This window comes from Centropristis striata, chromosome 13, assembly GCF_030273125.1.
Source record: "Centropristis striata isolate RG_2023a ecotype Rhode Island chromosome 13, C.striata_1.0, whole genome shotgun sequence".
NCBI classification, from domain to species: Eukaryota; Metazoa; Chordata; class Actinopteri; order Perciformes; family Serranidae; genus Centropristis; species Centropristis striata.
Genome location: NC_081529.1, coordinates 32,852,635 through 32,879,620, shown reverse-complemented (window position 1 = coordinate 32,879,620; position 26,986 = coordinate 32,852,635). Strand labels below are relative to the sequence as shown.

Sequence of the window (26,986 nt, the reverse complement as noted above, 5' to 3'; positions counted from 1 at the left end):
AAATCAGTATCAAAATGACCAAAAAAAGACACAGAATTATTTTTTAAAAAGACAAAAAATACTAAAAAAAAGACACAAAATTACAAAAAAGACACAAAATTACAAAAAAGATACAAAATGACAGAAAAAAAACTTAATTACTTTAAAAAAGACACAAAATGACCAAAAAAAGATACAAAATTACTAAAAAAGACACAAAATTACCAAAAAAGACACAAAATTACAAAAAAAGACACAAAATGACTGAATAAACACTAAATTACTTTGAAAAGAGAAACAAAATGACCAAAAAAAGACACAAAATTATTTTAAAAAGACACAAAATGACCCAAAAAAGACACAAAATGACAAAAAAAGACGCAAAGTGTCCAAAAAAGACACAAAATGACCAAAAAAGACACAAAATTATTTGAAAAAAACCCCAATTACTTAAAAAAGAAACAAAATGACCACAAAGACACAAAATTACTTTTAAAAAAAAGAAACAAAATGACCAAAAAACACAAAAATGACCAAAAACTACATAAAATTATTTTAAAAAAGACCCAAAATGACCAAAAAAGACACAAAATTACCAAAAAAGACACAAAACTATTAAAGTTTGAGCCCCATGCTGTAGAGTGTTAAACATGTTAAAAACAGGCAGCCCACGTCAGGAGAACTAACTCTCCGTGTGTTTCTGTTTGACGTCTATAAGCTCCGGTACATTTAAACAGGTCATAGAGAGTCAATGAGAGAAACCTTTAGCATGACTCGGGTCTGTTGGGATTCAGTGATGACGTAGACCGAAGCTGAATAACCGGAGCGCACAGATGATGAGCGGAAGCGCCAGTGCGCACCTCCCCATAATAATCCGGCTGAGCAGCGTCGCTGTCTTTTCAGCACCACTCACTGACAATCCAGCCGAGCGGAGAGGAAGACAGGCGGACTGACTCCTCTGCTACCTGCTGTGGATTCTTCCTCTCTCATCAGCAGCCTACAACTTTTTTTTTCTTCCTCAGTAAAGGAGCTATCACATCCTGATCCCGAGTCCCCACCTGCTGAAAGTAAGAATTTTACATGTATTGGTGTATTTTTTTCCAAACAAGAGCGACCATGTGGTTGGTGGATGTATGATTTTATGATTTTTCACTGCGGATCCTGCCGTGTTTTTCCCTTCATGGTTTCACTATAAACTAAGTTTGGTGTTTTTATCACACTTTGGAAGTGTAGAAAAATGTCCGCAACCACTTGAATTAACGACTTGAATAAGTTGATTATTTCACAGGCGGAATCTTCAAACGTTCAGGCAGTTTAGGAGGCTTTTTTTCCCCAATTTAATACGCGGGAATTGCGCATCTATCCAGTCGGGATGCTGACTTTAATAGTTGGACTTTTATACCTGGTGAGTGGACGCGCGGTGCGGAGCCAGGATGCTACAGGTAGCCGCTTCGTTTGTAACGCCATCCCCCCGGGCGCGGAGCCGGGCTGCGGGTACGGTCCTACGGGGAACCGCGTCCAGAGCAGCAGCCCCGTGGAGGACGAGCTCCGGAACACCATCATCCAGCTCCGGGAGACCATCCTACAGCAGAAGGAGACCATCGTGAGCCAGCAGGGCACCATCAAGGAGCTGAACTCCAAGCTGGCGCGCTGCGAGGCGGCAGCCGACGAGTCGCCGCAGGGCAAGTCCCGGGGTCAGGGGGGCTCCAGACGGAAGGAGTACGGCAAGAACACCATGGGGGACCTGCCCCGGGACCCCGGCGAGACCATAGACCAGCTGGGCAAGACCATGCAGAGTCTGAAGGGTCGGCTGGAGAACTTGGAGGTAAGAAAAGCACAAAAACGTGCGTAAAAATACCCCAAAAAATCACTTTCCCCTGAAACCAACATAATTAACCACTTCTATTAATACCCACAGACAAAGCCAACTGCAGCATATTTTTATTGCACGCGCCCATTCACCATTCATATACCGTACTATGGAGCTCTGCACACACGTTTCCTACACCCTGAGCTGCAGGAGACCTCTCAGGGGAACCATGAGATCAAAGGGTCACGTAACAGCCACGTCACATCAATACCTTTTTTTTAATCTATAAGAGATAACTGACCCGCTGCATTACAGCCATTAATATGACATGAGCAACACCAAATCTTGTCAAAGGTGTAATGTAGTGCAGGAATTTGCAACGCAACCTTGAATTATTTATCACCACTGTGTGTGTGTGTGTGTGTGTGTGTGTGTGTGTGTGTGTGTGTGTGTTTCATACAATGTTTTATTTGCAGTCATGTGACTAATTATTCATATAGCAGCTGATGAAATGAATTCCTGCAGATTTCACCTGCGTCAAATGCTTTAGTGGTTGATATATCCCTGTTGCCCAGGGAGCTTTATCTCCTGCAGCCCTTTGTTCACTCCCAGGAGACCTCACTTCAGCTGCATTCACAGCACAAGGCTCAGAGATCACTACTGATCATATTGAGGTCACCTATAGTGAAGTGCTTTACATACAGCAGCAGAAGGTTGGTGTAGAGCCATGGCTTTATCTCTTATGTCATACTAACAGTGTAGCTCGTTTTTCATCAGCTGACAGCCCCGATAAACAATCACAATTCGCTTTATTTAAATTCAAGGTTATTTCTATATACAGTAGGCTGTGCTGCATTGGCGCTCCATTCATCTCTGTTCCCTTCCCCCCTCTCCCTCTCTACTTGATTGGGAGCTTTAATACTATCAAATCAAGTATGTACTGCAGCTGTGATACATATTATATTGCATTTTTAATCATCTATCGATCTGCATGTGCTTAACATCATGATTATTGCAACGCTGGTGTGGCTAGTAGCATATGGCTCCTCTCTCTAATCAAATCCATCCACATAGCTCAACAATTGCATTTTCAGGACCGTCAGCAGCAGATTACCTGCGAGTCACTCATTGGAGCTATTCAGATGGTTCCACTGTGTCATGAAAGATTAATCACACTCTGCGAATGGGTCACAAAGCGTGTGAATCCCAGACAGCAGGGCCACATCAACAACGCTTTAGAAAGGAACATCTGACGGTATTTTGCTGCAAAGTGGAAGCACAGGGGCCTGTAGAACCTGATAATGTAATAACTTCCCAATAATGTAATGAAAATTTGCACTTGAGTCCATTGAAAATGTAATAAAACCTGATAATGTAAGACACAAAATTATTACAAAAGACACAAAATTATTAAAAAAAAGACACAAAATTACCCAAAAAACAACAACAAAATGATTACAAAAAGACACAAAATTACTAAAAGAAAAGACACAAAATTATTTTTTCAAAAGACACAAAATTATTTTTTTTAAAAGACACAAAATTTACAGTAATAAAAGTAGTAATTAAAGGGACTGTAGAACCTGATAATGTAATAACTTCCCGATAATGTAATAAGAATCTACACTTCAGTCCATTGAAAATGTAATAAAACCTGATATGTAAGACACAAAATTACCAAAAAAGACACAAAATTACCAAAAGAAACAACAAAATGATTACAAAAAGAAACAAAATTACTAAAAAAAGAAACTTATTTTAAACAAAGACATAAAATTAATAGTAATAAAAATTGTAATTAAAGGGACTGTAGAACCTGATAATGTAATAAATTCCCGATAATGTAATAACCCCAATAATGTAAGAAAAATCTGCACTTCAGTCCATTGAAAATGTAATAAAACCTGATAATGTAATAACTTCCCGATAATGTAATAAAGTGGATTTCCCAATAATGTAATACACTTTTTACCAATAATGTACTAAAGTATAACATTAATGGGAGGTTATTACATTATCAGGTTAACCTTCATTTCCCAAGTCTTGACAATGTAATAATTCCCCAATATTGTAATAATTTAACAGCAGACCACCCATTACTTGGGTTCAAGTGGTGATACTGTGTATCAACTCTAGCTCAAGAGCTCTAGCGCCACCAACAGGTCAAAGTTGAATGTTTATTAACTTTTGACCCGTTCATCCGTTTTTCACTAACGAGGTATCCATGACGACACACGAATGCATTCAACAGCTTCTTGAAATCTAAAGGTGCTTGGTGTTATACTAAATTATATATACTAAATTTCAACCCTAGAGAACATTGGAGGATATTACATACGGCCAGAATGTGTAAAAAAAACATAAGAAAATAATATTTTAAGTAAAAAGTTTACGAGATTAAAGTGGCAAATCTTACCATGCCATGTTGGTATCAGTTTTTTCAGTGTTACCTCACCTATATGTCCTGATAATTAATGTTTAACTTACTTGATCAACATTTTGAACCCAAAAGAAACAAAGAAAAACAAAATCTGATCTGGAAAATTATGTTTCACACACAGAAATGTATGCAAATATAACATAACATATAAGAGGTAAAATGAGGATAATATCTAGTTCTATATGTTATACTAAATATATTTGACATTATCTCCGGTTTTACTTGGCCGAATATCATCAAAAAATAATCTGGTATGGAGTTTCAAGCCAGAACTTTAGGGGGAAGCTGATGGCAAGACTCAATGTTGCTTCATTTTTATGTCTTCACGTCATGAAGAAGTAATGTGCAGGTGGTTTCATGGACTCTAGAGGGTTAAAAAGCATCTGTGATGCGGCCTGGTGTGATCTCCGGGTGACATCACACGAGGCGCCTACCTTAAATACCCGGCCCAGCCATTGGTGTTTGGCAGGTCACCAATCAAAGTCCGGGACAGGGACACACTGTCTTCATTTTGATATTGCTGCATCAAAAACAATGATGTTTACCCTTTGATGCACAACATGGGTCCAAAGTGACCCGACTAAGTTTTTATGTTCTATATCTTTAAAATAAATTAATATCATCATTTAGTATTGCAGGTTTTCCTCAAATAACTTGTTTTTGATCATCATACGTCCTATTTTTTTTGTTTTCATTTCTTACTTTTTGAATAAAATCCCTTTTTTTATCACTACGCTTCTAATGCACAAGGTCATTTTTGACCCATGTTGTGCATTAGAAGGTGTTTATATGTTGTCACCAATTTAAAACCTGACAAAGAAGACACAAATATTAACTATCCTGTTTTGTTAATTTGGTGTTTTTCCAATGGAAATTGTCATTTGGTGACTCTAATAAGTCTCAAATGTTAAAATATGTGATTTTCCAATATAATCTGGTGGTTCTAACAAGTCTTTTAAAGTTAAACCTTCAAAATAAGACAAACATAGTTACACATAAACTCACATTGTTCATTTAGTGAATCACTTTTTGAATCACTACTCACAGGTCATTATTGACCCATGTGTGTAAACTTGATGTAATAATACAAAAACTATTTTCTTCATAAAGTATGGAAGGAAAAATGGATATAATGATCTGTTGTAATAATAAAAAAAAGATATTCAAACACACAGCCAGCATGAAATAACATGGGAAATGAATGTGGGTCATGTTTTACCCATGTTGTGCATCAAAGGGTTAACCCTCTGAAATCTTGGGCTATTATGTCCTTTAAAAATCTATTAAAAAAATCTTCACCATGCCATGTTGGTATCAGTTTTTTCAGCGTTACCTCACCTATCTGTCCTGATAATTAAATTTTAACTTTGACTTACTTGATAAAAATGTTGAACCCAAAAGAAACAAAGGAAAACATAAAATCTGATCTTGAAAATTATATTTCAATACATAGAATTCTAAATGTTGCAAATATTAATACAGATTGCAAATATTAGGCTGTAACAGATATAATGAGGATAATCTCTAGTTCTAAATATTTATACTAAATATCCATCCGTCCGTCCATTCTCGTCCGCTTATCCGGGGCCGGGTCGCGGGAGCAGCAGGCTAAGCAGGGCATATTTTACATATATTATCCCCGCTTTTACTTGGCCGAATGTAATCCAAAAAAAATCTGACATGGAGTTTCAAGCCAGAACTTTAGAGGGAAACTGTAATAAATTCCAGATAATCTAATAAAAATCTGCACTTGAGTCCACTGAAAATGTAATAAAACCTGATAATGTAATAACTTCCCGATAATGTAATAACCCCGATAATGTAATAAAAATCTGCACTTGATAAATATTAGGCTGTAACAGGTAAAATGAGGATAATTTCTAGTTCTAAATTTTTATACTAAATATCCATCCATCCATCCATTCTCGTCCGCTTATCCGAGGCCGGGTCGCGGGGGCAGCAGGCTAAGCAGGGCATATTTTACATATATTATCTCCGCTTTTACTTGGCCGAATGTAATCCAAAAAAAAATCTGACATGGAGCTTCAAGCCAGAACTTTAAAGGGAAGCTGTAATAAATTCCCGATAATGTAATATGGTGGCAAGACTCAATGCTGCTTCATTTTTATGTCGTCACATCATGAAGAAGTCATGTGCCGGTGCTTTCATGGACTCGACAGGGTTAAAAGGATATCAGGCCTAAAAGGTAGATAACTCAGTCATCCACTGCAAATCTGGGTCTTTACGGAGACTGCATGCTTGTTGAGTGCACAAGATTAACTGGATTAAATGTCTGTGTCATTGTTCGTATGTGTCACTCCCTTCTGCCCCCACCCCCGATCTATCCCTCCATCTATCCATCCGTCCTGTTTCCTGCATTATTTGCAATTTCTCGGCCTCCCAGCAGCAGAGTTTGCGTCTCCCCAGCACAAACGTGTCAGCTGGAGGTGTGTCTGCCCTGACTCCCCTGCCACCGGAGCTGCGGGAGCTGCTGAGGCAGCGTCTGGGGGCCCTGGAGACCCAGCTCCTCCGGAAGGTGGCCGATCTGGAGGAGGAGAAGAGCCAGCTCTACAATGAAACAGCGGCCCACCGCCAACGCACCGAGAGCGCTCTGAATTCCCTCCTGGAGAGGATCACCGAGCTTGAGAAAAGTAAGCAATACAATGGGTGCTGCTAAGAAATGTTGGCTACACTTAATGCCAGACTTTTTTTTCTTATTGTTTTGTATTTTGTCAGCCAGATTTAGCACTAATTAGTCAATCCCTATGCAAATTTCTGATGATGCAAGTAAAAACCTCACAACACAAGTTTTCCTTTTTTTCTCAGAGCCATTTTCGGCTTTTCAGCTCCTGGTCTTAAAAAATAAGGCTTGGAAAGCAACACTGAATGTTTAATTAGTTGAAGAAATATTGGAGAGATGTCCACGCTCCAGGGCATCACTTTGATGGTAGACGTCAGAAAAACACAGAATTTTCTTTGCCAAAAGGAAAATTATTTTAGAAGATTATCTCAACATTCTCTGGACATTTCCTGTAGGCACATGTCCCCCGAGACCCAGTCGATTCAGTCAGTGGCTGCTCAAGGATACAAGTTTAAACCAGAGTTAATTGCTCACATTTAAAAGAGGTGGGCACAATAGCACATCCACCTGTAGAATAAAAGAAATCAATACAATATCCCTGCAACAAATACTATCTTTGTGAGGCTTATTAAGTTCAGTTTACATCAAACCTGTGCTACAGAGGCGTTGATTCAATTCTGCCGTGACGTCTGAGGCTTTGTGGTGTTGTTTTGTCAGATGGAAATGTGAAGCTTTTTCCACAATGGATTTGTAACATGCTCTGGTTGTCTCCCTGCTATTGGGTTACAATAAAGAATACTGCTATAGAGTCCAGCACCCCGTGATCCTGGGGTGTTGAGCTTGTAGAGGTGTATGAATGAGGAGCTCAGAGGCAGTGGCAGGGGGCATTTTTATATTTTTATGACACACATTGTTATTTATATCGCTTTTTCATGGTACAATGGTTAGATCTGTAAGCTCACAGCGAGAGAGTTGTGGGTTAAAACCCCCCTGAGCAGCCTGGGTCAGGTGTGGATTTTCTTAGGTTTGCTGTAGTCCAAAAACATGCAGTTTAGGTCAATTGTTGACTCTATATGGCCCGTAGGTGTGAATGTGGTTGCCTGTCTCTATGTCTCAGCCCTGTGTTCACTCTCCAGATTGTAGGCCAATCTCAGCTGGGATCACAGACTGTATAAAAATAATGGCCGTAGCCAGCATGGCATCACTAATAAGTTTTTGGACTACTGTTTAGGGCCTAAAGCAGGGGTCTCACACTCAAATTACCCGGGGGCCGCAAAATGACCCAAAAAAGACACAAAATGACAGGAAAAAAACTAAATTACTCAAAAAAGACACAAAATGACCAAAAAAAGACATAGAATTACCAAAAATAAGACACAAAATTATTTTAAAAAGAAAAAAAAAGACCAAAAAAATACACAAAATGCATGGATGCATGGATGGATGGATGGATGGATGGATGGGTGTTTGGATGGATGGATGGATGGATGCATGGATGCATGGACGGATGGATGGATGGGTTGATGGATGTTTGGATGGATGGATGGATGGATGGATCCATGGATGGATGGATGGATGGATGGATGGATGGGTAGATGGATGCATGGATGCATGGATGGATGGATGGATGCATGGATGGATGGATGCATGGATGCATTGACGGATGGATGGATGGGTTGATGGATGCTTGGATGGATGGATGGATGGATGCATGGATGGATGGATGGATGGATGGGTAGATGGATGCATGGATGGATGGATGGGTGGATGGGTGGATGGATGCATGGATGCATGGATGGATGGATGGATGGATGGATGGGTGGATGGATGGATGGATGGATGCATGGATGGATAGAGGCATGGATGTTTGGATGGATGGATGGATGGATTCATGGATATATGGATGCATGGATGGATGGATGCATGGATGCATGGATGGATGCATGGATGGATGGATGCATGGATGGATGCATGTATGCATCGATGGATGCATGGATAGATGCATGGATGGATGGATGCATGGATGGATGGATGGATGCATGGATGGATGGATGGATGCATGGATAGATGGATGGATGGATGGATGGATGGATGGCTGGCTGCATGGATGGATGGATGGATGGATGGATGGATGGATGGATGGATGGATGGATGGATGGATGGATATTCTTTGTGGTTTGATTGGTTCTCCACAGATAAACCCTGCTTCTAACATGAGCCCAAATTGTAAACCTTTCATTCAGTGTTACAGCAGATTCCTATCGCCGGGGAAATGGTGGTTTTGACAGTAAGCTTTCTCTGCAAAACAGAGACAAAACTGTGGTTCGTTCCCAATGGAATATGCAAGATGTTTCCTTGATTCAAACCCACTGCAAAGTTACACTGTGTGTGTGAATTTGCGCGTGTGTTTGCATGTGTGTGTGTGTGTGTGTGTGTGTGTGTGTGTGTGTGTGTGTGTGTGTGTGTGTGTGGTTTTCTTCTTTTATCCTTGTTTATCTTTAAATCTTCAGTAAGATCCCCTCTGTCTCTGTCTGTCGGTCTTCCTTAATCATGCATGATCTATCATCCATGTTTACTCCGTTTCTTGTTCTTTTCTTTTATTCAGTGTCTTCTGAATATTTAAACTCTTGCAATCTTTCTTGAACTGACCAAAAGCCACATCATTTCTGAGTGGTGAAGCATTTTGCCACAACTGACCCAGTAGGAAACCAAACTAAAACAGAATATGGAAGCCTAAAATAAAATAATCATAGTTGGTTTTGTATCTTTGCAATGCTAGTGACAGCATGACAGAAAAAGTTTAACCACTTTTGAATTGATTACTGTGACATTTGCCACAAATATTCAGGCTCCATTGAGGATACTTTCTATTGACTTTGGTGATCCCCTATCTTTTCTTTAACACCAACATAAGGGTTGACATTTTTAGATTTTATCAAAGTATCTAGACAACTATTGGTTGGATTATAAAAGAAATTTAGAACAGACAATCATGGTCCTCTGAGGATGAACTGACATAATCTTTATCCCCTGACCTTTCATCCAAAACCTTCTTTGTCCAATACTTTGGTTTTTAGATAATTCCTGCAAAACAATTGACAGTCAGCCTCAGATGTACTTTGCATTTTCTTATTAGCAAATGACCACTAAAGCAAAACCACTGATTGGTCAGAGCAGCCAGTTTTTACCCAATTCCAAACACACAAATGCTGTGCTCCTCTGCATAAGATACAGATGTGCAAGGCCCTTTTTACCATCTGTATGAAATAACTCCAATTTAAACCTATGCACGCCATTACCAGATGCTTAGAGCAACTTACACAGTACAAAGAGAATTAGAGTCGTTTTAGGGCGAGTGTACTGGTTGGTGGACTTTGGATCAGGATGTAGTGGAATTACTACCTCTCTTGAGTGAGGAATGAATCAAAGAGCATGTCGATGTTCCTTTTCATTTTGAACCACTTGTCAGATCTTAAGCACTAAAAAGAGGGTCCCATCTACAATACAGCCCTTAGTTCTCTAACTCTCTACCTGTATCAGGACGTATTTAACCTTTCTGGAAACCAGAATTGTGCCAGCCTACAGCTCAATGTATGGTGCAAGCTGCTAGGTCTACTTTTTACCTTAAAAGGATACAACTCATACTGTTTATATTATGCTCCCAAACGCCTCTAATATCTGACAAATCCCAAAACCCTACAGCAAGTTATTACCTTCCAAGAAGTCTCTGGCTGGTCAGAATGGGCTTAAACTTCAGCAAAAGTCTGATGACTAGTAACAAAATGTACTACAAGAAGACCAGTTGCCAAAAACCAACATTGTTATTTTAAGTTAACCTCTTAATGAACTTTTATATGGAGATCCATCACCTGTACATCATGTTCTATGTCACCAATGTAACTATGTTGAGTAGTTGCTTTTGGAAGTAGTTATTTTAACCCAAACCGCTGTTCTATTTCTTTCCGTCTTTCTTAACTCTGTGGAGTCTTATAGGGCTATTTTGTCCATTTTTTAATCCTTTTCATGTCATTTTATGTATTTTTTTGGTCATTTGTGTCTTTTTGTGACTTTTTTGTGTCTTTTTGTGTCTTTTTTGGTAATTTTGTGTCTGTTGTTGTGTCTTTTTTAGTCATTTAGTGTCTTTTTTTGGGGTCATTTTGTGTCTTTTTTTGGTCATTTTGTGTTTTTTGTGGTCTGCTTTGTTTTTACGTCTGGATGTGATGAAGAAGCCATGCTTTGGCGCTTTTGGAGACTCCAGAGGGTTAACCTTAGTCAAGTAGTTTTGGTGATTAAACCCAACCGTACAATTCCTGTGAGGAAGGAAGTTTACTTTGAAAAACCACTATGCATGTAACGAGTGGAAGCTGACACGGCGTCTTTGTTACGTCCCAAACTGATGCTCTAGTGGTACGTAGGGCGTCAGCTTTTGAAGAATGGGGCCATTGACCTAGCATATATATGATGTTGGGAGTGAGAATGTGTTCCCTGTTTTTCTGTGTATCACCATTATTTAGATGCTTTCTGTTATCAGCATCAACTTGAAATATTTAACCTTATAATCATTGTCCATCAACAGGTAATAATGCCTTCAAGTCGCCTGAGGATTTCAAGGTGTCCCTCCCTCTTCGCACTAATTACCTGTATGGCCGCATCAAGAAGAGCCTCCCGGAGATGTACGCCTTCACCGTGTGCATGTGGCTCAAGTCCAGCGCCAGCCCGGGCATAGGAACCCCGTTCTCTTACGGCGTGCCGGGCCAGGCCAACGAGATAGTCCTCATCGAGTGGGGGAACAACCCCATAGAGCTACTAGTTAACGATAAGGTAAGTCCATCATGAGAAAAGTGTTTTTAAATGTTGAAGGAGAGTGGTTGCTTGATATCAGACAAAATGATCAACTTGTATCACCCAGTTTCCATCTTCAGTGACTTACTGATTTATGTGGGGGAAGGGAGATTGGATTTTCACTGACCAATCAACAGAGACTTCCACCAGCCAAGACAGCTAACTTCCAGTTTAGCCATATGCTAACTTGAAGGGAATTAAAATGGTTGAATTGTGCAGCTCTTCTAGACTTTTCGGATGTTATCAAACCCAACTGGTTGGTTGCTGAGCAGGCGGCAACCTCCGGGTCTGAGCAGGGAGGCAAACCAGGAAGTGCCTTAAGCTGCATTCTACCAAAATTTCCATTAGGGGGCGCTAAGTGTGGCTGCAAAAACATTTCTGTCCATTCATTTCATTGCAAAATGAGAAAACTTCTCACTTGATTTATTACCTCCGAATTTTTTTTTAGGACAACACTATGGTCTCAATCACTAGTAAAAAATCTTCTTCAAGACAATTTGATGTTAATAGTGTAAGATCTTAAGAAAATAGAAGGTAAAGAATCATATTATTTGGGGCGTGGCTACCTTTGATTGACAGGTCACTAACAAGGAGAGCCGTCATCAGGAGAGAAGCAGAACAATGCGTATCCACGGCAACGTGTCAATAAAGTTATATATAACATTATATAGTTATAAAAAAGGACGTTTAGCGGTTTGGTCTCATAACTTCGACCCTTTCACTGTATTTTCACTTAATGACAGTTTATTTGAACGTTTTGTTCATTAAATGTCTTGTTCAGCGTTTGGTTGGACTAACAGACAGTTAGGTCGGAGTCGCTGCTCAGTTTTCTGAGGTCAGTAACGTACATTTTGTTTTTTGTTTTTTGCTAGTCAAAACTAACATCCCAGTTAATGCTAACATGAATTAGCAGCAGCTTCTCTCAGTCAGGTTGCGGTGTAGAGAGGCTGTAGTCAGTGATCGGATCCCTCTTGCTCCTCCACAGTCCAAATATGGTCTGCTTCCTGTATCGGAAACTTTTAATCAATCACAACCAAGTTTCAGTAAGTTGGTTGTGATTGGCCAGTGAACCCAGTCCGGGTAAAGAGACAGACAGGGTGACTTTCCACTCGGTGGGGCTTCAGCCTTTTAGGCTGCTATGTGCATTTAATATTTTAAGAGTATTTCCAAGTCAGAGAAACCACTGGGAGAGAGTCTTGTGTTTTGGACGTTGTTATTATCATACTGTCAGTGTCTTTGTTTATGTTTTGGTGCTGTGCACTGATCTGATACCTGCCTGCCTGATCTCAGCCCTGCTTCCCTCAAGCTGTGAGCCTTGCTGCAGCTGCAACCAGACTCCACTGGACAAAGTTGTTGGCAGCACAGTGTCCCCTGGGGGGGAAATAACCTTTAATCTTTAGTTTCATAAAGGTAGCCTGAATTCATAAATATGTGCTGCAGACATTGTTGTTATCCTGCTTCTTAACGCTGTTGTTGTTGCTACTAGCAAGTGTGTTGTTGTCTTCTGCTGCAGTGTTGCAAGCTTGGTTAACTCTATGGAGTTTTGGGTTATTTTGCCCATCTTTAATCCTTTTCATCCTGGCTGTATACACCACTTTAAAAAAAAATATAAATGCCATGTTGGTATATTTTTTTCCTGCACGACCTCACCTATATGACCTGATAATAATTACATTTTTATTCTGACTTACTGGATCACCATTTTGAACCAAAAATTAAAAGAAAAAACAACATAAATGTGATCTTGTGATTGTGTGTCATCCTGTCATCCAACTCTGTTTTTTCTTGTAGTGTGACTGTATTTTATTTGTGTCTTGTGTGTTTAGCGTAACAATTGTGTTCATTTTGTGTATTTTTTAGTAATTTTGTGTCTTTTTTTTTCGTCATTTTGTGTCTTTTTTGGTCATTTTGTGTCTTTTTTTTTCGTCATTTTGTGTCTTTTTTTGGTCATTTTGTGTCTATTTGTAGTCTTTTTGTGTCTATTTTTAGTCATTTTGTGTCTTTTTTTTGTCATTTTGTTTCTTTTTGTGTCTATTTTTTAGTTATTTTGTGTCTTTTTTTGTCATTTTGTGTCTTTTTGTTAGTCTTTTTGTGTCTAATTTTAGTCATTTTGTGTCTTTTTTGTCATTATTTTTCTTTTTTTTGTCATTTTTAGTCATTTTGTGTCTTTTTTTGTCATTTTGTGTCTTTTTTTTGTCATTTTGTGTCCTTTTTAGTCCTTAAGTCCAACATAAAATATGATTTTGAATCTTTTTTTAACTTTCAAAACACTATCATGCTCAAAAAATAATTTTAAATGTTCCAAATGTGAACAAAGGTTGCAAATCTAACATATAAGAGGGTTCCATCCAGTTCTATCATTTTATACTTAATATATTTGAGCTTGTCTCCAGTTTTACTTGGTATATCATCATCAAACTGAAACTGGCCTCATGGAGTTTACAGCCAGAACTTTAGAGGTAAATTTACAGTAGGGCTCCACGCTGCTTTGTTTTCTAGTCTGGATGTGATGAAGAAGTCTGAATGCTTTGTCGCTTTTGGAGACTCCAGAGGGTTAAAATAGTAATTATCAGCCAGAAAATAATATAAATATAGAGAAAAAGTAGAAAAACATCAGCATTGTGACAAACTAGGGGAAAATTGTCAACCCACCCAAGTTAATTTTACCACCATAATCCATCTTAAAACCTCCGAATTGGGCGGGAAAAAACTGCTAAATCTGGCAACATTGCTGGGGTGTAAAATTTCCCACCTCAGACGCAGTTATTTTCAGCATGCTGTGCAAACCAAACACTGGGCCAAGAGGAAAATCTGAACATATTGCAGACAAGTCGTCTATGTAAACAGACTCGACAGGGGCATTAGTCCCCGTAATGGTGCTGATTGGCTAATCGTTAGTCCCCCTGCAGCGCCCATTGGATCGAACTAACAAACTGCCGTTTCATGTAACTGCTACCAGACAAATCAGTCAACTAGGTAGATGGTGGATTCAAAAGGTCCGGAGCCAGGCGAGGAGAGAAGAGACACTTTGATTCTGTCTCTGCGCCCTGATTTTTCTGAAGAGGGAAGTCATGTTAGTCATTTTGTGTATTTTTTTAGTCATTTTGTGTCTTTTTGTGTATATTTTTAGTCATTTTGTATCTTTTTTTAAGTCATTTTGTGTCTATTTTTAGTCTTTTTTTTTCTTTTTTTAGTCATTTTGTGTCTTTCTGTGTATATTTTTAGTCATTTTGTATCTTTTTTTAGTCATTTTGTATCTTTCTGTGTATATTTTTAGTCATTTTGTATCTTTTTTTAGTCATTTTGTGTCCTTTTTAGTCCTTATGTCCAACATAAAATGTGATTTTGAATCTTTTTTTAACTTTCAAAACACTATCATGCTCAAAAAGGAATTTTAAATGTTGCAAATGTGAACAAATGTGTCAAATATAACATATAAGAGGGTTCCTTCCAGTTTTATCATTTTGTGATGCTGATTGGCTAATCGTTAGTCCCCCTGCAGCGCCCATTGGATCGAACTAACAAACTGCCGTTTCATGTAACTGCTACCAGACAAATCAGTCGACTAGGTAGATGGTGGATTCAAAAGGTCCGGAGCCAGGCGAGGAGAGAAGAGACACTTTGATTCTGTCTCTGCGCCCTGATATTTCTGAAGAGGGAAGTCATGTTAGTCATTTTGTGTCTTTTTGTGTCTATTTTTAGTAATTTTGTGTCTTTTTAGTAATTTTGTGTCTTTTTGTGTATATTTTTAGTCATTTTGTGTCTTTTTGTGTCTATTTTTAGTCATTTTGTATCTTTTTTTAGACATTTTGTGTCTTTTTGTGTCTATTTTTAGTCATTTTGTGTCTTTTTTTAGGCATTTTGTGTCTTTTTGTGTCTATTTTTAGTCATTTTGTATCTTTTTTAGACATTTTGTGTCTTTTTGTGTATATTTTTAGTCATTTTGTGTCTTTTTGTGTCTATTTTTAGTCATTTTGTGTCTTTTTTTAGTCATTTTGTGTCTTTTTGTATCTATTTTTAGTCATTTTGTGTCTTTTTTTAGTCATTTTGTGTCTTTTTGTGTATATTTTTAGTCATTTTGTATCTTTTTTTAGTCATTTTGTGTCACTTTGTGTCTATTTTTAGTCATTTTGTGTCTTTTTTTAGTCATTTTGTGTCCTTTTTAGTCCTTAAGTCCAACATAAAATGTGATTTTGAATCTTTTTTTAACTTTCAAAAAAACACTATCTTGCTCAAAAAAGAATTTTAAATGTTGCAAATGTGTCAAATATAACATATAAGAGGGTTCCATCCAGTTCTATCATTTTATGATGCTGAGTGGCTAATCGTTAGTCCCCCCGCAGCGCCCATTGGATCGAACTAACAAACCGCCGTTTCATGTAACTGCTACCAGACAAATCAGTCAACTAGGTAGATGGTGGATTCAAAAGGTCCGGAGCCAGGCGAGGAGAGCAGAGACACTTTGATTCTGTCTCTGCGCCCTGATTTTTCTGAAGAGGGAAGTCATGTTAGTCATTTTGTGTCTTTTTGTGTCTTTTTGTATCTATTTTTAGTCATTTTGTGTCTTTTTTTTAGTCATTTTGTGTCTTTTTGTGTCTATTTTTAGTCATTTTGTGTCTTTTTTAGTCATTTTGTGTCTTTTTGTGTATATTTTTAGTCATTTTGTATCTTTTTTTAGTCATTTTGTGTCTTTTTGTGTATATTTTTAGTCATTTTGTATCTTTTTTTAGTCATTTTGTGTCCTTTTTAGTCCTTAAGTCCAACATAAAATGTGATTTTGAATCTTTTTTTAACTTTCGAAACACTAACATGCTCAAAAAAGAATTTTAAATGTTGCAAATGTGTCAAATATAACATATAAGAGGGTTCCATCCAGTTCTATCATTTTATGATGCTGATTGGCTAATCGTTAGTCCCCCTGCAGCGCCCATTGGATTGAACTAACAAACCGCCGTTTCATGTAACTGCTACCAGACAAATCAGTCGACTAGGTAGATGGTGGATTCAAAAGGTCCGGAGCCAGGCGAGGAGAGCAGAGACACTTTGATTCTGTCTCTGCGCCCTGATTTTTCTGAAGAGGGAAGATGTATTCAGAGGCTCAGAATCATTCATTACCCGCCTGGCACCACTGCTGGCAGTAACGATGCTACTAAAAGTAGATCAGCTGTGACGCTAATTGAATGCAAAGAACACATGAATATGTTCATGTTGGTCTGCTAAAACAAGACAGCTACTGTATGAACACAATAATCATACAACTGAGGCGAGATTCACTGACCACCAGCTCTGAATATTTAATTTTCCACCTTATAAACATTTCATATCATTGACCCACATTGCTCAAACACCCAAGAAAAACAGCAATTCATTAGAGAACTCGTGCTGCCATGTGTGCTCATTTGAAGGCCTCGTCTTCTTTGCTCTCTGTAGACTTTATATTGTTGCTTCGCGGTCACATGCTGTGAGATTTCAGTCAACTAACGGGATTTCACTTAACCCTTTGATGCACAACATGGGTCTCAAGTGGCCCGACTGAGTTTTTATTTTCTATATCTTTGCAATAAATTCATTTCATCTTTCAGTATTACAGGTTTTCCCTCAATCAACTTGTTTTTGATCATAATATGTCTTAATATGTCATTTCTTACTTTTTGAATAAAAACTCTTTTTTTATCACTACTCTTCTAATGCACAATATGGGTCAGAATTTTAATTATGGGGTATTGTGTGTATAATTTTAAGGAAAAATGAATTCAATCAATTTTGGTAATTTTTTGGGGGGTAATTTTGTGTCTTTTTTAGTCATTTTGTGTCTTTTTTTAGTCATTTTGTGTCTTTTTTAGTCATTTTGTGTCTTTTTTGGTCATTTTGTGTCTTTTTTTAGTCATTTTGTTTCTTTTTTTTCGTCATTTTGTGTCTTTTTTTAGACATTGTGTGTCTTTTTTTAGTCATTTTGTGTATTTTTTCATCATTTTGTGTCTTTTTTTAGTCATTTTGTGTCTTTTTTGTAGTCATTTTTTGCCTTTTTTCGTCATTTTGTGTTTGTTTTTAGTCATTTTGTGTCTTTGTTTCATAATTTTGTGTCTTTTTTTGGTTATTTTGTGTCTTTTTTAGTCATTTAGTGTCTTTTTTTAGTCATTCTGTGTCTTTTTTCGTCATTTTGTGTCTTTTTTAGTCATTTTGTGTCTTTTTTGGATTCGAATTGTTATGTTGATGCTGTAATATCCGATTTTCCTTGTGGCACAGTTGCTTCAGTGTAATGTTGAATTTGGGTGCTTTTTCTGTAAAATGTCCCCCGCACTGGAGAGGTTTTTTTTCTTTTTCTTTCTCTACCCCCTTCACTATCTTGTTTACGTTGGGCGTTATTGGCGCAGGCAGGTCTCCTCGCAGCTTTCCCTTCACCATGCATTATATATGTGTTCAAGTCAGACAGATGAGAAAAATATGGTGGGAGAAAGGGATGAGAGCATGAGAGGAAAAAAAAGAGGGAAAGAGGGGTAGGAAATAGAAAAGCTGCAGAGCTTCGGAGGCGACAGAGTGCTGAGGAGAGAGAGAAAAAAGTGTGAAAGATCAGAAGATGCCAGGAAAAAGGAAGTTATAATGTAACTGGGAAAGAAAAAAAGCAGCAGAGCAAAAGAGAGCGAGTTGGAGGAGAGACAAGACTGAATATGATTAGCATATGTGTGCAGCAGCACATCCATGTGTTGAACTTGTTCGCACTGATAACAGGGTCCACTGGGGCACATTGTTTATGCTGTTCATTTGGCTGCATACTGAGAGGAAAGCAGAAAGCTGCCTCAACAGAATTAAAAAAGTGCAACGTTGCCTGTATTTTGTATTTGTGGTCGACTATGCGGAGAGAGGATCTTTATTGTTATAAAGTCAGATCTTCATCAGGAGAGTCTTTGTTAGGGAAGATCGTCGATATCTAACGATTCCTTTTTTTCGCCCGTGTTCAAATCAAGTAAAACATCTTTATGGCATCCTCCATTTTCCAATGAAACGTGGCTGCAGGGAGTTTAATCTGTAATGGATTCAACTGGTCTTGTACGACATTAAAGCTGAGTTCTTCTGGCATGTTGCACGTGTAATCTGATGCTTATTAATCTGGAGGACAGTTTTCCAAATTTGAGAAATCCTTCAAGCAATTTTGTGCAGATTATTCTGGATTATTCTATTAAAAAAATGTTCCTTATGCCATGCAAAATGTCAACATGGTCTCACAGGAATCCGTGTAATAATACAATGCAAGTTAATGACAGTCATATCCGAGACTAATTTATTTTAAAAAGACATGGATGGATGAACTTTTTTGTCGTTTTTTTGTCATTTTGTGTCTTTTTTTTTGTCATTTTGTGTCTTTTTTGGTCATTTTGTGTCTTTTTGTGTATTTTTTGTGTCTTTTTTTTGTCTTTTTGTGTCTTTTTTTTGTCATTTTGTGTCTTTTTTGTCATTTTGTGTCTTTTTGTGTCTTCTTTTGGTCATTTTGTGTCTTTTTTTGTCATTTTGTGTCTTTTTGTGTCTTTTTTTTGGTCCTTTTGTGTCTTTTTTTGTCATTTTGTGTCTTTTTGTGTCTTTTTTAAATAAATCAGTCTCGGATATGACTGTCATTAACTTGCATTGTAGCCAAATCCGTGTCAGTTTCACGGAAATTTGAGTGATTCCGTGGCTATTCCACGGATTTTGAGTTAAGCGAATCCGTGGCTATTTCACGGATTCCTGTGAGACCAGGTTCCAACATGTATATGGTCGACATGTTTTTCTTTGACACCGAGCTTTTTTTTCACCTTTTACACTATAGGTTGGAAGCAGAAATGACCTTTTAAAGTGCTTTTACACTTATCTGCAGAGCCTTTATCTACAGCCTTTTGGAGCTGAAGAAGAGAATGTCCTTTGAACCAGAAGAAAAATACATTATAGGCCTTTTTCACAGCAGACATTTTGACATTTTACAGCAGGAGAGGCATACTGCTTTACTTCCAGGTATCAGGCCTTGGTATTGGACACGCTGGCACACAAAACATAAGCTACATCTGTGCTTTTTCCTGCTTTGAAATCAAAATTCCAGAAAAGGCCTATAGGAAAATAATAATTTCTATTATTTAATAACTGTGAAATTGCACCTTTTATGTTTTGAGAATGAGATCATTTGTAGTCATTTAACAGAGTGAGTCACAAGGAGTTTATGCCCTGTGGAGATGGTGTTTTATTATTAAGCTCTTTGTGTACAAAGCATCACGGCTGTCATATTTTAAGTACTGCAGAATATTTGACAAGGGTTTATTTTCCTTTTTGAAAACCTTAAATCTTTAAACAGTCACAGACTATTCCAACTCTTCATAATAATAATGCCTGTGTTTCCTGTTAGAGTTGTCCCAATGGCATCAAGATGACACCTGGCATCCTTAACCCTTTGAAGTTTTTATATTCTATATCTCTGCAATAAATTAATTTCATCATTCAGTATTGCAGGTTTTCCTCAAATAACTTGTTTTTGATCATCATACGTCCTAATTTTTTGTTTTCATTTCTTACTTTTTGAATAAACGCCCTTTTTTATCACTACGCTTCTAATGCAGAAACCATATGCAGAGACCTATTTTGTGCATTAGAAGGTGTTTATATGTTGTCACCAATTTAAAACCTGACAAAGAAGACACAAATATTAACTATCCTAGGTTGTTAAATTGGCGTTTTTCCAAAGGAAATTATTATTTGGTGGCTCTAATAAGTCTCAAATGTTAAAATATGTGATTTTCCAATGTAATCTGGTGGTTCTAACAACTCTTTTGAAGTTAAACCTTCAAAATAAGACAAACAGTTACACAAATACTCAAATTGTTAATTTAGTGTATCACTTTTTGTATCACTATGCTTCTAATGCACAAGGTCATATTTGACCCATGTGTGTAAACTTGATGTAATAATACAAAAACGATTTTTCTTCATAAAGTATGAAAGGAAAAATGGATATAATGATCTGTTGTAATAATAAAAAAAAGATACTCAAACACACAGCCAGCATGAAATAACATGGGAAATGAATGTGGGTAATTTTTTTGACCCATGTTGTGCATTAGAAGGTGTTTATATGTTGTCACCATTTTAAAACCTGACAAAGAAGACACAAATATTAACTATCCTATTTTGTTAAATTGGTGTTTTTTCCAATGGAAATTATTATTTGCTGGCTCTAATAAGTCTCAAATGTTAAATAAAATATGTGATTTTCCAATGTAATCTGGTGGTTCTAACAACTCTTTTAAAGTTAAACCTTCAAAATAAGACAAACATAGTTACACATATACTCAAATTGTTAATTTAGTGAATCACTTTTTGAATCACTACACTTCTAATGCACAAGGTCATTTTTGACCCATGTGTGTAAACTTGATGTAATAATACAAAAACGATTTTTCTTCATAAAGTATGAAAGGAAAAATGGATATAATGATCTGTTGTAATAATTAAAAAAAAGATACTCAAACACACAGCAGCATTAAATAACATGGGAAATGAATGTGGGTCATTTTTGACCCATGTTGTGCATTAGAAGGTGTTTATTATATGTTGTCACCAATTTAAAACCTGACAAAGAAGACACAAATATTAACTATCCTATTTTGTTAAATTGGTGTTTTTTCCAATGGAAATTATCATTTGATGGCTCATCATCATACATCTTAATTTTTTGTTTTCATTTCTTACTTTTTGAATGAAAACCCTTTTTTTGTATCACTACGCTTCTAATGCACAATATGGGTCAAACATTTAATTATGGGGTATTGTGTGTATAATTTTAAGGAAAAATGAATTCAATCAATTTTGGAATAAGGCTGTAACATAACAAAATCATCAATCATTTGGTGGCTCTAATAAGTCTCAAATGTTAAAATATGTGATTCCAAATTAATGGGAAATGAATGCGGGTCATTTTTGACCCATGTTGTGCATTAAAAGGTGTTTATATGTTGTCACCAATTTAAAACCTGACAAAGAAGACACAAATATTAACTATCCTATTTTGTTAAATTGGTGTTTTTCAAATGGAAATAATTATTTGGTGGCTCTAATAAGTCTCAAATGTTAAAATATGTGATTTTCCAATGTAATCTGGTGGTTCTAACAACTCTTTCAAAGTTAAACCTTCAAAATAAGACAAACATAGTTACACATATACTCATGGGAGATGAATGTGGGTCATTTTGGACATGTTGTGCATTAAAAGGTGTTTATATGTTGTGCATCAAAGGGTTAACCAGGTCAACTGCCTGTGTAATTGCAGTGGCTCTCCCGAATCTTTTCAGGTTTATATGCATCTGAACAAGACATGTAAGAGTGTAATGTAATTCTGCAGGCTCATGAGAGAAGGGCTAATGAGTTACACACTCATAATCTCATGTGTTGCGCTGCATCCCTCGGAGGACCATGATGTCACTGGTTGGTAAAATAACCAGTTGTTTTGCTTTGATGTATGAACAAAGCGCCAAAGCATAAGAGGACACTGTTTTGCTGTTAGCTACCCGATCGCTTTGAAGGATGTTCTCTCCCTTGATGCCACCTGGGTAATCTAAATTTTATATGTCGCACCGACTCATCTGGAGAATTCTCTGCAGAGGGCTGTCTCTTTGAAGCCCTAACCCTTCTAATTGCTGTCCTTGTTTCTAACGTGCCGCAATTAATCTCAATTCTCTCTTGATTCATCTTGCCCCTCCCCCCCTATTCCCTCCACCTTTGCCATTATGTCACCTTCACTGCAAACTCCTGACTGACCAGGTGGCCCAGCTGCCTCTGTCAGTGAGCGACGGGCGCTGGCACCACATCTGCATCACCTGGACGACCAGAGACGGGTTTTGGGAGGCTTACCAGGATGGCGAGCGTCTAGGCACCGGGGACAACCTGGCCCCCTGGCACCCAATTAAACCCGGAGGTGTGATCATCCTGGGCCAGGAGCAGGTGAGAGAAGCTTAAGGTGGTAAAGAACAGATGTGTGCACGTGCATGAGTGTGTGTGTGTGTGTGTGTGTGTGTGTGTGTGTGTGTGTGTTTTTCCTTGTGTCGGTAAGATCCCTGGGTACTTTTTCCCCTGAGTTTAGTGCCGGAGGCGCAGAGCAGAGGAGCGAAGGCAAGGAGGCTCTTCTCACGCTATCGTGCTCTTTTCAGTATTACCTCATATGTAAAAAAAAAATAAAAAAAAAAAGACACTTGTCTTTTTTACAAAAATTTTCTTTTTTTAATTTTGTGTCTTTCTAAAAAAGACAAAATTATTAAAAAAGACACAAAATTATTTTAAAAAAGACAGCTGGATTTCTTCCAGCTATATTAAATAAATAAATAAATGAGGTTGCAAATTTGCTAGGTTGAAGTGGCAAATCTACAAGAAAAAAAGTCGCCCAAAGTATTACCTCATTTGTCTACCTTTAACCCTTTATCGGGCGGAGAACTTTATTTGGTAACTTCGGTGGATATAAAAAGGTCCTTATAAAGAGGTCCCCACTTCTCTCTGTGAGGTCGTAGAACCACATGGATTTCTTTCTTCCAGCTATAATAATAAATAAATAAATTACTACAAAAAAAAATACCCAAAAAAGACACAAAATTATAAAAAAAACACAAAATTATTTAAAAAAAGACAAAATTATCTAAAAAAGACACAAAATTATTAAAAAAGACACAAAATTATTTAAAAAAGACACAACATTATTTTAAAAAGACACAAAATGATTTTAAAAAGACAGCTGGATTTCTTCCAGCTATAATAATAAATAAATAAATAAAGTTGCAAATTTACGAGATTTAAAGTGGCGAATCTGCGTGAAAAAAGTCACAGATTTACGGGAAAAAGTGGGGAAAAAAAGCTTTTTTCTCTCAGATTCACCACTTTAAATCTCATAAATCTGTGCTTTTTTTCTCGTAGATTTGCCACTTTCACCTCGTAAACTCTTTTCTCAAAATATTACCCCCCTCCCCCGGGTCCGTATGTTTTTTTTTTACACATTACACAGTCCAGACAGTATGTAATATCCTCCAATAGTCTCTTGGGTTGAAATTTGGAATTTGCAAGTATTTCAATGAGTGCCCTATTAAGGGCCCTTAAGAGCTGCATTAGCGGGTTATTCTAGCGGTTAGCTCCGTGACAGCACCTTATAGTATATCGTTAAATGTACAGCAACATATGAATAATATCCTCGGAGAGCCATTAACTCATATTGCATTAGCGAGCAGCTTAAGGAGGGCTGTCATTCACACAAGGGGAGATTGCAGCATATTGCACACATGGAAGGATTACTGAAGCAGCCTGTGTGTCGAGGGGCCCCCTGGCCTTTACCTGCAAAATGTCATTTGAAGAGAGACGCATACCAACCACAAAGAAATGCAAAATGAAATGCAAAATGACCACAAAAACAACTTGAAACCCAAAACACTAAAGAGAGACCAAGACAGCTGCAAAGAGACCACAAAGAGACTCACAATGACTATAAAAGAGGAAAGAAACAGCAGAGACACAAAGCAAATACAAAGAGATGCAAAACTTTTGAGCCAAGCTTGGACCCCTCTGGAGTCCATCTATTTATTGAAAATACACCTGTTTTATTTACAGTAATAACTTTATTTATATGTGATATGTAGACAAGCTGAGAAAGCCAGTTGAAAATGCAATCATAGGAGCTTTCACAGTGTGCCATTTATGTTTCTAGACCATTTTTAAAATGAGAATTTTCTTTCTACAGTGAAAACTGTTACTATTTTTAATTTACATGCAAATAGACTGTTTTCTAGTTTTATTATTTATTATTTTTTCTGCTGGTTTTGTGTGTATAAAAATAACAAAAAAAGTACATTTCCATAGAAACCTGTGTCTTTATTTGTATTTTGGGTTCCTGGCAGCTTTATACTTTAATTAAAATAAAATGAAAAATCTGACTGACAGCCAAGTTTGTGTGGAGAAAAATGAGCCATGCATGTGATGTAAAGACAGACTGAAAGATGCTGAACAGAGACAGAAATTAATGCAGAGGAAGCTGACAAATTTGAACCAAAATCTCCTGGACTTCAGAGGTTTAAATGTGTCTTAGAGTTTTAATATTTTTAGGTGAGAAAGTAGCGTTTTACATTCCCAATATGTCGGCAGTTTATGAAGATGTGAGCGATGCTGTCAGATTTTTTATCGAGGCTTTTATGTTGTTTTAATAAGTTAAATACATTTTTTCAGGCAATAAATTTACCTTTTAGATTCTGAATATGTGGCCAGTTTATCCAAATTACGGCTGAAATTTTATGCAATGTTTTTGGAGAACCGCTGGCTGCCAGTCATGTGCAGTCATGTGATGCAGAGCGCACTTTAGTATGAATGGTCTGTGAGTATACTAAATCATTCATTTACTAGACAGTTTACAACAGGGGCCTCAAACTCAAATTACCTGGGGGCCGCTGGAGGCAGTATCAAAATGACCAAAAAAAGACACAAAATGACCAAAAAAAGACAAAATTACAAAAAAAAGACACAGAATAATTTTAAAAAAGACACAAAATTAAACTTGACATCCTCCAAGTTGTATTGTTAATATTTAAATATTTTTCTTTTATTTGTAAACCTTATTTTTGTTTTGATATTTGATTTGACTCCACCTAGGTTTTTGCTTTTTTTTTTGTTTTGTTTTTTATTGCTTTTATTGTTCTACTATCATCTTCTGTTCTTTCGTGTTGATTTCAAACATAAATGAACATGTACCTTCTTTATTTTTGTATGTGAACGAAAGAAAAAAACCCAATAAAGAGAAGTTAAAAAAAAAAGACAAAATTATTTAAAAAAAGACACAAAATAATTTTAAAAAGACACAAAATTACCAAAAAAGACACAAAATTTCCCAAAAAAATACAAATAAAGGGACCTTCCACACACAACACGGTAAAGTGCCATTCATATAAAACTCACATTAAACTTTCATATCAAGGTGGGGGCCACAAAATATCGTCACGAGGGCCACAAATGGCCCGCGGGCCGCGAGTTTGAGACCCATCATTACAGCATATACTGATTGATTAGGTCGTAAGCTGTGAGTTAGTATGTGTTAGATATTTTAAAATGGCAGTACAAAAATATCCCAAGTCGTTCAGCAGTTTGATGAAAATCAAACAGAATTGATTCATTTTAATTGAAGTCTGTTTACAGTTTAACTCACAAGCTTTCATCTCCTTTTTTTTTCTCCACGCAGGATATCGTGGGAGGCCGTTTCGACGCCACGCAGGCCTTCGTGGGCGAGCTGAGCCAGTTCAACATGTGGGACAGAGTGCTGCGGCCCGTGGACATCGTGGGTTTGGCCAACTGCTCGGCCTACATGCCGGGCAACGTGGTCCCGTGGATTGACGCTAACGTGGAAGTGTTTGGTGGCGCGAGCAAAGCCGCTCTGGAGATCTGTGAAGATCGTGCTTTTGATTCCTAAAGGATCTGACGGAAAGGAAATTCAGTATCGCTGCTGGGATCAAGAAGTATTCTGACTGTTTGCTGCTTCAGTCAAATCCTAGAGAAAAGGGTACTGGTGCAACACTTTAACATCTTTATATACGGTACGTCAAAGACTCGACGTTTCCTGGACTCACCTGTCGACGCGCCCATTTAAATTGAACAGGAGACTTCAAATTAGTGTGCTCATCTGAAGAAGATACGCTGTTGTATATGCAGTCTACTGTAATGATCTGACCTACTGTCATTCTGTGCTTTTCTCTTCAGTAGATCAGCTTTCATTTGACTCCTCTTTGAAAAAAAAAAAAAGGCTCTTTTCAGTTGCATTCCTTATACTGACAATGCTGCACTGTCTTCGTAGTGAATGTGAGCTCAAACAGGCTTTGATGTGCTGTGGAACACTATTCCTGAGTTACATGGTGGAGTGCTACATGCTGCGAGCTTCCTCGCTGTTTGAAGAGCAATGAGGCGCCGAAAAACTGGAAAGCGCAGTGAAATGAGGTGGAGTTCAAAGTGGACAACCCTCGCTGTTGATTACTTAGAAAAATGGCAGAATGTCTAAATATTATGCATGAGCCCCGGCAGTGAATGGAAGTCGATTCGAGAAGTGACAGTGCATGCTTTCTGTCAATACAGAGCGTGTGTGTGTGTGTGTGTGTGTGTTCTTGTACAACCTACATAGTGGGGACCATGACACGTTTTTAACCAACAAAGTGAGGACCTTTTTTGCGAAGTGAGGACCTCACTTCTTTAAAGGCTTGTTTGAGGGTTCAGACTTTGTTTTAGGGTGAATTAGGTTTATGTTAGGGTTAGGGTTGGGCATTTAGTTGTGATGGTGAAGGTTAGGGTAAAGGGGCTAGGGAATTCATTA

General features: G+C 37.6%; 1 protein-coding gene and 1 long non-coding RNA gene across 2 annotated transcripts in view; one reads left to right on the top strand and one right to left on the bottom strand.

Annotated features, from left to right (window-relative positions):
- LOC131982946 (uncharacterized) overlaps positions 1-26,986 on the bottom strand; it is a 596,045-nt gene that overhangs the window by 131,553 nt on the left and 437,506 nt on the right. The window lies entirely within an intron of this gene.
- LOC131982921 (neuronal pentraxin-2-like) lies at positions 623-26,986 on the top strand. Its single transcript, XM_059347518.1, has 5 exons — positions 623-1,804; positions 6,634-6,880; positions 11,387-11,631; positions 22,429-22,608; positions 25,868-26,986. Exons 1-5 carry the CDS (start codon positions 1,352-1,354, stop codon positions 26,093-26,095), a joined length of 1,353 nt encoding a protein of 450 aa, XP_059203501.1. The 5' UTR covers positions 623-1,351; the 3' UTR covers positions 26,096-26,986.